The 15,970-nt window shown below is 37.8% G+C and overlaps 1 protein-coding gene and 1 non-coding gene across 2 annotated transcripts in view; one reads left to right on the top strand and one right to left on the bottom strand.

The window, feature by feature from the left end:
• Nucleotides 1-1,961: 1,961 nt before the first annotated feature.
• Nucleotides 1,962-2,033, bottom strand: trnaa-ugc. The gene has a single exon. It is a non-coding gene; the product is annotated as a tRNA-Ala (tRNA).
• Nucleotides 2,034-2,473: 440 nt separating this feature from the next.
• cad (carbamoyl-phosphate synthetase 2, aspartate transcarbamylase, and dihydroorotase) overlaps nt 2,474-15,970 on the top strand; it is a 61,617-nt gene continuing 48,120 nt past the window's right edge. The window contains 6 exon segments of the mRNA XM_034162001.1: nt 2,474-2,606; nt 5,944-6,083; nt 7,202-7,331; nt 8,306-8,448; nt 8,681-8,822; nt 9,834-10,005. Coding sequence (XP_034017892.1) covers nt 2,525-2,606; nt 5,944-6,083; nt 7,202-7,331; nt 8,306-8,448; nt 8,681-8,822; nt 9,834-10,005 — 809 coding nt within the window. The 5' untranslated portion in view covers nt 2,474-2,524.

Below are 15,970 nucleotides of genomic sequence, written 5' to 3'. Positions count from 1 at the left end.
TATTCCCTAACCTGTGAGGAAAGTTACCACATTTTAGTTGAGCGAGTCTTTATTGGTCAGTATCCAAAATATGAGATTGGTTCAGCACTACAATTTATGTTTTCTTGTTATTTATTTTTAATCAGAACTAATAGTGCAGTAGATAACAGAATATTTACAGAGGAATCGTGCAAATGGTGATAGAATCACCAAATTCAATTGCAAAAAGGTATAGTTTGGACTATCTGTGACTGAATGTTATGGAGTTATGAGGTAAAAGGTGTGCAGAGGTGGAGGTGTCAGTCTCTTTCTTTTGGTTACATGTCGCTGTATGCAGGGACATCTATCAGAGGATGCATCATTTTTCCAAATGAACCTCAATGTAAATTTATATTATCCATCAACTACTGTTGACAGACCGTAGTGTGGTGAGTATATACTCAAAATTAATAAGTTTGACTTTTATATTGCAAAAACAACAACAACAAAAACTCCAATATGTCCTCTCATTTAAAATCAATTGCTTGTCCTAAATTGATGCTTTTATTGAACTGATTATACAACCCCAATTCCAGTGAAGTTGGGACATTGTGTGAGATGTAAATAAAAACAGAATACAATGATTTGCAAATCCTGTTCAACCTATATTCAACTGAATACACCACAAAGACAAGATATTTAATGTTCAAACTGATAAACTTTATTGTTTTTGTGCAAATATTTGCTCATTTTGAAATGGATGCCTGCAACACATTTCAAAAAAGTTGGGACAGTGGCAACAAAAGACTGGGAAAGTTGATGAATGCTCAAAGAACACCAGTTTGGAACATTCCACAGGTGAACAGGTTAACTGGAAACAGGTGAGCGTCATGATTGAGTATAAAAGGAGCATCCCCAAAAGTCTCAACAATGTTTCTCAATGTTCAATTGCAAGGAATTTAGGGATTCCATCATCTACAGTACATAATATAACCAGAAGATTCAGAGAATCTGGAGAACTTTCTACGCGTAAGCAGCAAGGCCAAAAACCAACACTGAATGCCCGTGACCTCTGATCCCTCAGGCGTCACTGCATTAAAACCAACATCATTGTGTAAAGGATCTTACCACGTGGGCTCAGGAACACTTCAGAAAACCATTGTCAGTTAACACAGTTCGTCGCTACATCTACAAGTGCAAGTTAACTCTACCATGAAAAATGAAAGCCAAACATCAACAACATCCAGAAATGCCGCCGCCTTCTCTGGGCCCGAGCTCATTTGAAATGGGCAGACACAAAGTGGAAAAGTGTGCTGTGGTCTGATGAGTCCACATTTCAAATTGTTTTTGGAAATCATGGACGTCATGTACTAGACTGGCCTGCCTGCAGTCCAGACCTGTCGCTCACTGAAAATGTGTGGCGCATTATGAAGCACAAAATACGACAACGGAGACCCCGGACTGTTGCAATATTGTTTATATTGACTGTGCAATATTTGCACAAAAACAATAAAGTTTATCAGTTTGAACATTAAATATCTTGTCTTTGTGGTGCATTCAATTGAATATAGGTTGAAGAGTATTTGGAAATTATTGTATTCTATTTTTATTTACATGTCACACAATGTCCCAACTTCATTGGAATTGGGGTTGTACGTATATTGAAAAACCTACAGTATTTCTCAACATTATTTTGAGTAATGTTTCCCTGATTGTCATGACAATTGTTTCTATAAATTACACTAATTATGGTATAATCAAGGAATTCTTTACTTGCAAATTACAATGTAACAATTTCATTTGTGTATATGTGTACAGAGAAATATGGACGCCCATTGTTGAAAAGAAGACATAAAATTTTAGTTTGTCAGAAGGCACAACCTTAGATTTGATCAGACCTGTTGCATAATTGAATAATGAGATAACTCTGATTAATTCAGATAAACAGTTGTTTTTGCGAAGTGAAACTAAAGGTTTTTTGTGTGTTAAATAAGAAAACTATCTGGAGATGCCGGGGATTGAACCCGGGGCCTCATACATGCAAAGCATGCGCTCTACCACTGAGCTACATCCCCACACACACCAACAAACCCTATTATAACCTATTTGTAGTATTTGTTGTGGAATGCCACATCACTACTTTGGAAAGTCGGGTTTTATTTGCTAAATTGCTTATAAAAATTTAATTGTGTCCCGGATTTTATAACACAAAAGACCGGAATTAAATGTGGCTCATTGTACTGTTGTTCCTGCGTTTGTAGTATGAGACCGCTGGATGTTTGCAAATCACATTTGTCTGCTAATCCTTCATATAAATTATATCTTTCCATAGATTGAGATAAATCATAGACTGCATGAGATAAATAAACTATATCTATCTGGCTCATTCGTTCGTTCGCTGTTTTATTTTGAAAATTCTGATCGGATACACTCTGTGTGAATGCGCGGGATTTCGCGCGCTGTGTGTTTCACGTGTAGGCGTCCATCACTTCACCGGTAAAAAAAATAAAAATAAAAAATAAAAATAAAATCTAGCATTAGCTGTTCGAGGTTACAAACAACAAAAATGGCATCGTTGATTCTGGAGGACGGGACGACGTTTAGAGGCCGCCTTTTTGGCGCACACGTGTCGGTATCGGGTGAAGTTGGTAAGTCATTTAGAAATGAGTTGGTCGCTGCTATGATGCTAGCTCCTTCAAAGTTCTCCGGTTTACCGCGTTAGCAAACTCCAGTCATAAAAAAATCCAAAAACGCTCATTTCTGTGGTGTCGTTTTAGTTAAAGTGCACAACGTCTGGTTGTTTTTACGGTCCGAAATGCTGCCGAATTGAATTTCTGTAACTGCAGCATCTGCGACACGGCCGACGAAAGTAAATAATTGTACTGAGGGCCGACCGGTTGTGCAAAGTTGATTTTCTTTAGGTGGAGTTTGGTTATTTTTATTTTTTTTTTTTTACAAGCCGAATTGAAGTCTGATCTGTATTGATTATGTGGGGGCCAGATTAAATTCTATCCGTTGTAGTTTTTTGCTTGTTTTACCCATGTTTGTACTGGATCTATAAACACAATCCACGACCTATAAATTGAATGAAATCGTCACGTGTGAAGCAATGACCAGATTTAATTAATCGATTGGTTAATTGACTCAAAGCAATCGATCAAGTAAATTATTAAGGAAAAATTCCAAGCATTTTCTGGTTTGAGTTGATTTTATTTTCTGTGTGGTTTTTATGTGATCGTAAACATTTTGTACAACGTGTGATCATGTTTTTATACTGTTAAATAACATACGATGACACACATGATCATTTAATTTTCAAAATGATTGCTCGATCAACAATGAAAAGCACAAATAAACTGCGGAAGTGTTTTTTGTGTATATTAAGACTCATTCATAAAGTGACCTTTGATTAACTTCCCTTTATGTGACACAGATGTCATCCTTTGAGTTGTAATCTGATTGTTGAAAGTAGCCAGCATAGCCTTTTTAGAGGTTACTGTTATGGTTCAGGTTAGGATTAGCGGTTGTAGTTAATGTAGTTTAGGAATCACTTCTCAGGGGGAAGCTGGAGTCGACTGTCGCCAAGCTGCATAGACCATTGACTGCCTCACCAACAGACCGCAGTATGTGAGGCTTTGCGACTGTGTGTCTGTATACAGCACGGGGACCCAGGGGGGTACAGCACTCTCTCCTTTCCTCTTCACGCTGCACACGTCGGACTTCAGCTACAACATGGACAGTTGTCACGTCCTAGAAGTTTTCGGACGGCACAGCCATCGTTGGGCGTGTGTCTGAGGGGAACGATCTGGAGAACAGGGAGGTCATTACCAACCTTGTGGCCTGGTGTGAATGGAACCACCTGTGCATCAATGCCAGCAAGACAAAGGTGGTGGTGGTTGACTTGGGAAAACTCCTCCGATTGTGCCTATGAACACCCAGGGTTTGAACATAGAGATTCTGGAGAAATACACATACCTGTGTGTTCACCTTAGCAACAAACTGGACTGGACACACAACACAGATGTCCAGTACAAGAAGGGCCAAGGTCGTCTTCACCTGCTGAGGAGGCTGAGGTCCTTTGCTGTGTGTAGGTCACTGCTGAAAACCTTTGATGGCTCTGTTGTGGCATCAGCTGGGGCTGTGGAAGTTCTGAGAGGGACAGGAAGAGACTCAACAGATTAGTCAGAAGGGCTGGCTCTGTTCTGGAATGCACTCTGGACCACCCCTTAGAGGTGGTAGGTGAGAGAAGGATGTTAGCTAAACTGACATAAATTATGGACAACCTCTCTCACTTTACATGAGACTTTGGTTCCTTAAGCAGCTCCTTCAGTAATAGATTGCTGCACCCTCAGTGCAAAACACAACGCTTCCGTAGGTCATTTATTCCAACTGAAGCCAGACTGTATAGTACCTCACTATGTTTTGAGCACCATAACCACCTGCTGATTTTGCACTATTAACTACGTCTTCTGCCACCTTTTGTGCTTTATTACATGCAAAACTGTGCAATTTATCCTGTGCATTAATTTTGCCATATCTATACATAATTATACATAGTCACTTATATTCTGTTTTTCACATAATCTGTTCACATCATTATTTATGCTCCCACCATAAACATCGCAATATACTTTAGTCACCTTTCTGTAATGTAAATGTTTTCTTTACTACTGTGTGACTCTTGCTGCTGCAACAAGTGATTTCCCCACTGTGGGATCAGTAAAGTTTATCTTATCTATGTACCAATAGCAAATACATGTACAAGTACGTAGCCTCATGATCACGTGACCTAAGTTGACCACCAACAGAGATGCTACGTACCAAGAGAAGTTCACTGTATGAATGCAGTTATGTACAGATAACCACTGCCTTGTTTGTTTGTTTTTTAATTGTTGTTTAATTTGTTTATATTACAAATGATATTTAATGAGGTTTAGGCGTCTTTCCTCTGGTCATATCTGAATTTTGCTCGGTCAACTCAGTCATAATTTAATCAAATTTTAAAACATTTTGTATTCTCTTTGAATAACTTGCATACGTGTTACATCAGCTTCCAGTGTGACTCGCATATTATAATTATATTTGCCAACTATTTTTTCTTTTTTCACTTTTAATATTATGTGTGCTTCTTACCCTGTGTGCTGCTATACAATGATTCTAGAACCTTAATTTCCCAGAGGGAGTCTTCCCAAGGGACCAATAAAGTTCTGTATAATCTAATCCCATCTGGCAATGTGATTTGTGTGAACCGACACTTCACACACAAACATAAACGTTAAATGTCCAGACAAAAAAAGATTGAGGTCACTTCAGGTGGTAATATGAACAAGGAATTGTGTTGCTTACAGTAATTCTTTTTGTATGTTATTACCAGAGATGTACACTGACTATATATAAATGACTCATTCCTAGAGCTGGTGCATGTTTATATTATTTTATGATATAACAATAAATTTTGAATATGCGATTTCCTTATACATGTTGCTGAGAACCTAGACTGTGATCGTAATGTAATGAGTTCAGTGGAGAACTCCCGCCTGACCATCTCTGATTTTGGTTTCTCAAAATATTGTTACTTCCAGTAAATGAGGCATTAGTTTAATCTTCATTACTTTTTGAAATAATGAGGCATGATGCTGATTTTGCTGTAAAACAAGTGAAAGAGGGGGAAAAGATGCTCAGCTCACTAAGACATTACTTTTTAACAATTTACGCTATAGACATAACATTTTAGATGAAACATGTTTCAAACTACTGTGAAAGAAGATTCACTGGAGCTTATTTCACAGCTTGCTTGCTGGATTTGACTGGAGCACATTGGATCTTTGAAATGTTGGTATTTGTCCTGTTATTACTTTGTTGATCACGGAGTTGTTGAGCATTTATAAGCGCGGTAAGTGATGTGTCTTGCATTATCGTGTTGTGTGCATGCTCATGTTGGATATGATGGTTATTGTTCATGCACTGATTGTTTTGTATGTTCAGTGTTTCAGACGGGCATGGTGGGATACCCCGAGGCTCTCACTGACCCATCATACCACTGCCAGCTGCTGACCTTGACTTACCCGCTGATTGGTAATTACGGTGTGCCACAGGATGAAGATGGAGAATTTGGACTGAGCAGGGTGTGCACTTAATTAAATACCACTAATTTATGCAATCATGTGCCACAGTAATTTACAGATCTGTTTGGGTGCTAGAAATAGAAGCAAAATAAGGAACTCGGGTTTAACCTGTTATCGTTCTGCTTCTGTAATTAAAGAAAAGTGCTTTAGTTAATAATTTGAGTTGGAGAATCAAATCAAATCAATTTTATTTATATAGCGCCAAATCACAACAAACAGTTGCCCCAAGGCGCTTTATATTGTAAGGCAAAGCTATACAATAATTACGGAAAAACCCCAACGGTCAAAACGACCCCCTGTGAGCAAGCACTTGGCGACAGTGGGAAGGAAAAACTCCCTTTTAACAGGAAGAAACCTTCAGCAGTACCAGGCTAACGGAGGGGCAGTCTGCTGGGACTGGTTGGGGCTGAGGGAGAGAATCAGGAAAAAGACATGCTGTGGAAGAGAGCAGAGATCAATCACTAATGGTTAAATGCAGAGTGGTGCATACAGAGCAAAAAGAGTAAGAAACACTCAGTGCATCATGGGAACCCCCCAGCAGTCTAAGTCTATAGCAGCATAACTAAGGGATGGTTCAGGGTCACCTGATCCAGCCCTAACTATAAGCTTTAGCAAAAAGGAAAGTTTTAAGCCTAATCTTAGACATCTTCCACCACATGTACGTCGACTTGAGTCTGTTTCAGTTGTTACCGCTCCAACAAGGTGAAATGTTTATGTGCACTGCGTAAATGTACTTTGTTCTTGTGTCAGAACAATTAAAATGGGAGTGCACATTGTGTTATTGGCTGAAGTTTGTTGCACTGGTAAAATCCCAAGTGACACCTGTTCTCAGTGTGTGCACGTATATTTCCAGTTTAATTGGAAATTGAGTCCAATAGGATGAAAAGACACTTTTGATACTCGGCACATAAGCTATTAAGTCATTTGTTTGCCTTTATAAGTCAAAACATAAGCGTGCTTTTTACCTAAGCCTTCAACATACTTGTGGAGTTTGGAAAACCAATTTTGTGACTTGGAGTTCCTGGTCTTCAGCCCAGGCAGTACCGTGCTGTAATCCAGGCTGACCTGCAGCACAGGGTAATATGTTAATGTTTGGTTGCTGTTCTCTTCTTCCTCAGTGGTTCGAGTCATCCAGGATCCACGCCGCAGCTTTGATTATTGGAGAACTGTCGGAGAATCCAAGTCACTGGAGTTCAGCGAGGTCACTGGACGACTGGCTCAAAGAGCAAGGTGTTCCTGGGTTGCAAGGTAAAGTACTGGGCACCTCTGGATTTGAACTGAGGATTAACTAAGTTAATGTCTAGTTCTTACGGGTTGGTGTGTAATTTCTCTGCAATGCAGAAAAAGTCTGGAAACTTGAACATTGCCTCCGGATCTGTACTATGGTTGTGTGTCTGGCTCCACTTTGGAAGTTTCCACTTTCTCATTCTACCTTCAAACAAAATGGCTTGTAGTTTACTGATCTTGTAGTAAATGGTCTAGTTGATCATGCATCATCAAAAATAAGCATGATACCCACTATGTCTCCAAGTATAGTCCAAAGTATACAACAGATCAGGACAGGAAAACCTCAGTGAAACAGTGGATACGTCATCTGGATGGGCATGATGCCAAAACTTCTTGATGGTACTGCAAATTATAGGGCAGCGCAGTCTTGTTTGAACCCTGTGTGATATTGCAGGATTTAACCACTTATGGGGACAACCATCTCAACATGTTTGAGCTCCGGGTCATAAACAAACCGCAGCACATGTTCACTTTCCACTGCGTTGTCACTTTTTTCTTTGTATTTTCACTTTGTGTGTAATTTGCCCAAAAACTCAGAGGAAAATACAGTGTTTTTGTCTCTGGAAGGCGAGAAATGACATGATATGCGTCATATTTTACCCCTTTAGCGTCCGCCCTCAAACGAGACTGTGGTGTCCAGTTAAAATGCTGCTTCATGATATTTTCAAACCTTTGACACGTCCATGTTTTGAACATTGCTTCAGAGTCTGTATAAAAAGTTAGACATAATGTTCTGTGTTGCTACCTGCTGAACACTGGCACCTACTGAACAGTCCAGAAATGTGCATCAATAGGAAATTTTTATATTTTACTGAGGTCAGTGTAGCGTCTGCATGCATGTGTCTTGCTTTTTTACATTTTTGAATTACTGTTCCAACCAGAGAAGCATATGAAAGTGTTTCACTTGAAAGGGTGATTCTTGGTTAATTTTCCAGGCATTGACACTCGCTGCCTGACCAAAAAGATCAGAGAGAAGGGTACCATGCTGGGGAAGCTGCTGGTTGATGGGACTCCAGAGGCCAACGTTCCATTTGACAATCCTGATGGGAGAAACCTGGTCCAGGAAGTCTCCATGAAGGTGTGTGTCTGTCACCATGTCACAACAGAAAAGATGATATGATGTGGAGTCCACCTCCTTGATTAAAAATGCAAAGTGTTCTCAGGGTAGGATGGAGCTAAAGAACATGACTTATGGAGTTTTCCTCCATTAATCATGTTGGATGGTGCCACTGACCCGTCAGATGGCACTACCGACCCCTGTAGCTGGGTCACTTATCTTGATTTTGTATCTCTCCTTTGGTTGACTTCAGGAGCCCAGAGTGTTCAACCCCAGCGGCACCCTGAGAATCACAGTGGTGGACTGCGGCATCAAGTACAACCAGATCCGGTGCCTGGCTGAAAGAGGGGCCCGTGTTAACGTTGTACCCTGGGACCATCCACTGGACACAGCAGGTCAGTAAAACCAGACTGTCCACATCACCCTGTTAACACATAGCGCTGCTTGCGTTTGTCAGTATTGGTAAATAAAATATGCTTGTAAATGTCCAAATAATTATGGGCCAGTCTTGTTGGCACACTGTAGATATCCTATAGAGGGTATGCACGTAATTAGTATTCTAATTATCATGGGAAATAAACAAAGAATGTATCATATTTCACTGAATCAGTGTTCAGTAAGAAAATGTGTCATCCTTAAATTGCATCGTTGTCCAGTTCTTTGCTAACTGTAGCGTCAGAAAGTGTGAAAATCTTCCCTTTTTGGTGTAAGATCCATTCTGAATTACAAATTATATTTGAGACAAAAATTACTGTCAACTGGAATGAACTTTTCTTTGGGCTCTTAACCTCCAAGACCACAAATATTAGAACTAAGAAACTGTTTGGAATATTGAGTGTGGCAGCTAGAAAAGCATTTACAAAGAAATGGCTTAAACCAGATACGCCATCTGTTAAGGGGTGGTACAGTATCATATATGACATCTGTGTAATGGAACGAATCACCTTTTCTTTGAGGCTCTGGGACAGTGAATTTGAGGAAATTTGGAGGAGGTGGATAATGTATAATTCCCAGAAATGCCCGACTTTTGTTTATTTATTTATTTTTTAAAGGGAATGAGGTATTTTGTTTCTCTTGGCATTTGGAAATGAGAACACCCCATGTTCTGTTTAAGTTTACATTATAATATGATGTGTATTGATGTTGTAAATAAGAAAGCTGGAGGAAAAAACATGGATGAGATGTAAAATTTAATATAACTCTTGAACACTGTATGTTTATCTCATAATGATCCTAAATAAAGAAAACATTTTTAAAAAAAGAGAGGGTGAAAATCTGAGAATGTCAAAGTTCTTTGCAGCACTGAAAGTCTTGATGACCTCCTGTTCTCTGGCAATAAAGATGGTTCCTTTGTGTCGCCTGTTATCCACAGTAACTCGTGTGCGTTGTTCTTTTGTGTTTGGCAGATTTTGATGGCCTGTTCATCAGTAATGGCCCCGGGGACCCTCAGCTGTGTCAAACCACCATAAACAACCTGAGGAAAACAGTCTGTGTGGATCATCCCAAACCAGTTTTTGGTATTTGCCTTGGACACCAGCTCCTCTCCTTAGTGATTGGAGCAAAGACCTACAAAATGAAGTCAGTACCTCACACTGAAATCTGTTAACTTCAAAAAACACATCTTGTATTACATTTTCTGTGAAAGTGGCTCTCTATTCATTCACTAGTCATGTTGATCTTCATGTCAGCTTCTATGTTTTTCTGTTGTAGCTCCATTTGAACACAAAACTTGCTGCTGCTTTTCCAGTGTACATTTTTTTGTTAGTTGGTAGTTTTGTGAAATGTTCCCATGCTTATCAGCACTGTTTTGTAGCTGACATTTTATTCAGACTAAATATATCTGTACTTCATGCTGCATCACGGTCTTTATCATCAGCACTCATGAGACTGAAACTCAGCAGTTTTTTGTCTGAATTGACAGTATAATGTTTCCTCTTAGGGCTCGGCAATATGACACCTGATTAATGTCATGACTGCTTTAAACATCTACCCATAGTGAATCTGTGGTGTGGTGGATGCAGCAACGGGAGACACCACAGCTCCCCGATGACTTAAAACGTTTGACTTGATTACAATTCATGAATATATTATTATTATTATTATTATTATTGTTACTAAGGGTGTAACGATACATGTATTTGTGTTGAACCCTTTCGGTACAGGACATTCGGTTCAGCTGTACACGGGTGAGTTTGCATTGCGTGTGTTTACCATAATTTCTGGACTACAGAGCGCACCTGAATATTAGCCGCACCCACCATTTTTTTTTTTTTAAAGAAATTGTACATAAATAAGCTGCAGGTCTCCATGTTGTAACTTGAGATATTTACACAGAAAGATGTTAGACAGAAAGATTTTTTTTTAATAACTTTTTCTTGAGTTTATTGCGTGTGCAGCCAGGATTGCATGGAGGCTGAGACGTTATTGAGGCGCTGTGACTTTTTAGACTTGTTGCGGATCTGACAACGCAAAGTGCCGCAGAGTGACTTTTCTTAACTAAAATGCACAGGTAAGACCTTATATTTACACTGTGTGTGTGAATGCACACCGCATGAGGAGCTCAGCTTTCAGGAAATCAGTTGACATATTGTTTATTTGAGAACATTTTATTTAACTTATTACCAGGCAGACCTAAATTTGCTTGGTTTAAACACCCGTACTGCACTGAAAATTAACTGAACCGTGACCTCAAAAACGAGGTACGTATGGAATTGTGATGTTTGTGTATCATTACACCCCTAATCATTTTGTACGGCCCTCTTCTCCAGTTATCACTGGCAGGTCTCTCTCGTTCGCTCTCTGTTCTTCATCTTGAAAATTTAACTCTCGACATACTTGCTGCATCAGGACAAAACAAAGGGAATATAGACCCGACAATCCGTGAGCCTCAAATTGGGCGACACTGGTTTATGCAAGGTCTCCTCATGTTCAGTGAATGAATGAGCCACTGTCTGTGTCTTACCACAAAGCCATATAACACATTCTACAGTAAATCAATACACAGCTGTATATAATTTTTCTTCATGACACTTCTGGCTGCACATTGCAATAATTTCATTGTTGCAGCCGTCACAAACACGCAGTGTTGGACAGCAGGTGTTAAGATGCAGGATGCCGCTCTGCTTTTACAAAGATTTTAAGAGCATCTTAATATTGCGTGATTGTTGACGGAGCATTTCATGACACAAGACACTTGTGTTACAACATACAAATACATTTTGAGAGAGAAGGGGGTTGGGGTCACTCCTTTATTTATTGTATGCTGGGGAGGTGTCAGTGTTTATGTTGACAGCCGGCAGTGTAGACACATCAGACTCTGTCTGTGTCCTTTTGAAAGTCCTGAAGTATGAAGAAACATGAGTTTGGTGGACGGTCATTTATGGATCTATTGTGTTTACGATAATCATAAAAGCACTTTTGCATGTTTAATCTGCACCAGAAATTGCCATACAAATATGAACAGGATTACCATAAATCTTTGAGGTTCTAATTAGGGATGGGTACTGATAAGATTTTATTGAGACATTATCAATTCTGCTTATCAATCCGATTCCCTTATCAATATGTCCTGTGAATTTTCTGTGTGCTACAAGTAGACTTTACAGGTTTTGTATGTCAACATTTTATTCAGTCTTAAAGTAAACAAATATGAAATTGGTCACTGGATCCTTGATCTCTGGACATATTGGGGATAATTTGATGTTGCCTGACGTGATACAAACTTACCATCACTCACAGAATCAATATTAATGCACACATGGATGCACCTTTTAAGGCTTTAAATTGCATCAGCTTTATTTTTAAAGAAATTATCAAATAAATTCAACTTATGGGTACTTTTTCTCTCTTATTGGTTATGACTTAATTTTTCCACTGTATGGACAAATGAAATTTGAGTTCTGCCTCCTTCGAGCTGTTGTTGTGCCGTTTCTAAATGGGTGCAAAATGAAACGCTGATGATGATTTTATTATGTTCTTTGCGGACGTAAAAATAACAGAGTTTTAAGTTGGACCAAACTTACTGGAATCATTTAGGGCCAGTTAAGGACAAAGTGATGTGATCAAGGTCAAGAAAATCAAGGTGACAGTATTTTAAATGTCTAGTTCATATAAGTGACAAGTGACAAAGTTTATTCGGCACACAAAATATTCAAATAGAAAAAAAAATGAACAATTCCACAAACTCATAGACAAAACTAGTGAGTCTGAAAGGGTTTGGGCTGAAGCAAAGCTTATTAGCGCCCACCCCTGCTAGTACAAGTCCATCAATTCTAATCAGTCATATTTACATAAGAACAAATTCACTACTACATGTCAACACACAGACATACACATCAATATACTATTATAATTATATTTATATAGTACCAGATCACAAGAAAGTCGAATCAAGGCACTTTACGCAAATAAGGACTAACTTTACCAACCCCCAGAGCAAGCACTAGGCAACTGTGGTGAGGAAAAACTCCCTATAAGGAAGAAACCTCAAGCAGACCAGGCTCTTGGGGGTGACCCTCTGCTTGGGCTGTGCCATATATACCTATATACATACATATATACTTTACATACATAAATATATACACGGTCACTTATATACATATACACCTACCCATATCTATATATCTACATACGCATACACATACCCACACATTCAAATATACAATAAGTCCCACTTATTAATTGAACATTCCCTATAACTCAAATTATATTTGCTTCTTTATGATACTTAGACATGATGTTCTTTTTGAGTAGTTTCTTAAATATTACTAAAGTACCACTCATTCTAACCTCTGTTGAACATTCGTTCCATTTCTTCACCCCAACCACAGACACACAAAAACCCTTTACATTTGTTCTTACTGGTGGTTTCATAAAGATTGCACAACCTCTTAAACTATAACTGGATTCCCTCAATCGGAAGAGACTCTGGACATGTCTCAGTAAGGCTTGGTTTTCCGCTCGAAACAAAGTTTGAATTGTAATGTAATCGACCAAATCTATGAATTTTAATAAATTTAAAGACACAAATAGAGAATGAGTTGGTTCACGATAATGTTTATTGCGGATGATTCGTATGGCTCGTTTTTGCAAAAGGAATATTAGATTGGTGTTTGATTTGTGTTTCCCCACGACTCAACACAATATGTCATATATGGTACCATCAGAGAATGATATAAAGTAAGTAACCCTTCTTGTGGCAGTATGTCTTTGGCTTTATACAAAATGGCTATAGTTTTTGACAATTTTGATTTTACATAATTTATATGTGGTTTCCAGCTAAGTTTATTATCAATTATAACACCTAAAAATTTATTCTCTGTTTCCTTATTGTTTATAGTTAAATTTTTACATTTGGGTGCCTTTTTATTTCCAAATATAATACATTTAGTTTTCCCAAGGTTGAGTGACAACTTATTAGCTTCAAACCAAACCTTAAATTTTTCCAGTTCTTTCTCCACTATGTCCAGAAGCTGTTCAAGATTTTCACTGCTACAGAACACAGTTGTATCATCCGCAAAAAGGACACATCTCAGTGAACTGGACACCCAACTTATATCATTTATATAGAGTATAAACAACAAAGGACCCAGCACTGAGCCCTGCGGCACCCCACATGTGACTTCCCTGAGTTCAGAATTTTGTATTATTGAATTGAACATACTGAAATCTGCCTTGTAAATAACTAGTTATCCATTCATATGCCAGACCTCTGATTCCATATTTCTGCAGTTTAGTTAATAGTATTCCATGGTTAATTGTGTCAAACGCTTTCTGTAAATAAAAAAAAAAAAACACCTATTTTTTATTGTCAGTTGCACTTGCTATACTTTCCACAAAGTCCGTCAAAGCATGTGATGTAGTTCGAGACCTTCTGAATCCATATTGTTCTTCACAAATGATGTTATGCTTCAGTAAATAATCATTTAATCTTTTAGCAAATATTTTTTCCAAAACTTTGGAAAATTGTGGCAGGAATGATATAGGTCTATAATTAGAAAATGTGTGTTTGTCACCAGTTTTAAACAGAGGAATTACTTTGGTAATTTTCATTTGAGAAGGAAATTTACCAGTACTTAGTGACATATTGCAAATATAATTGAACGGTTTTACTATACAATCAATAACTTTTTTAATAAAGCCATATCCAAATTATTAAAATCAGTCGATTTCTTACTTTTTGAACCATGAACCAGATCAAGTATTTCCCTTTCATGAGTACCACCAATGAACATTGAAACAGATTTGTTAAACATTGAATTATTTACCCAGAAGTTATTAGTTGATGAGTCAATTTTACTGGCAATATTTTTACCCACATTAACAAAGTATTCATTAAAGTGTTCAGCAATAGACTCGTCGTTATCAATCGTGATGTAGTTGTTACTCTGAAAAAATAAAGGATAATCTCTAGTTACTCTATTCTTTTTTTATTATTTCATTTAATATGTTCCATGTGTTTTTGATGTTATTTCTATTTTTGACAAGTAACTCATTATAATATCTTTTTTTACTGAGTCTCATGATATTGATGAACTTATTCTTATATGTTTTACTTTCAGCTTCCTTAGTTCGTAGTTTTATGAATTGTTTATATAGTAAGTTTTTCTTTTTACATGCCCTCTGAAGACCGTTTGTTGCTATATTGATTTCTATATATTTTGTCAACAAATGGACAGTGTTTATTATACAAACTGGAAAAAATGGAAATGAAAGCATCATATGACCTGTCAACATCATCAGCAAAAACATCCGACCAATTCTGACTTGATAAATCCTCCCTTAAATTTTCAATTGTTTCAGGTGTTACTTTTCGACTCATGAATTTGATATTGCTTCGATACTTACAACAACCCTCCAATGCAAAGACTGAGAAAACTGGCAAGTGATCACTAATCTTGCTGACCAGTAGTCCCCGGTAGTTACCGGATATAATGTTAGTTAAAATATTGTCAATGAGAGTTGTTGAGTCCATAGTTATTCTGCTAGGATGAATGATGGTTGGAAACAGTCCTAAACAGTACAAGGTGTTTATAAGTGAGGTAATTTGTGGATGATTGTGAGGGTTTAAAAAATCTCTATTCAAATCTCCACAGACAAATAAATGCTTATTTCTGTTGATTTTGTTGTACATTCCTAAGATAATGTCTTCAAAGGTGTCAATATTTGTCCCAGGAGCTCTGTAAATGCAACTAACAACTATGTTTTTGGAGTTTATAGATGTAATTTCTACGGTAACACATTCCATGATGTTGTCCACTGTAAATGACATGTTGTTAATGAGTTTACAGTTATAATCTGACCTTACAAACAATGCAACACCTCCGCCCATTCTCGTCTGCCTATTAACCAGGAACAATTCATAACCATCAGATCTTTATTATCCTCATTTAACCATGTTTCCGAAATTGCAATAACTGAAAAACGTTTTTTGGATGTTTTCAAACATTCATTAATAGTGGACAGATTACGAGAAAGACTTCTGCTGTTGAAATGTATAATTGAAAAATCTTCATCATTGATTTTATAATTTTTGAATTGTTCT

Source organism: Thalassophryne amazonica, chromosome 21 (genome assembly GCF_902500255.1).
Source record: "Thalassophryne amazonica chromosome 21, fThaAma1.1, whole genome shotgun sequence".
NCBI lineage: Eukaryota > Metazoa > Chordata > Actinopteri > Batrachoidiformes > Batrachoididae > Thalassophryne > Thalassophryne amazonica.
Note: the sequence above shows the minus strand (reverse complement) of the source record. Positions and strands in the feature narration are given on the sequence as shown.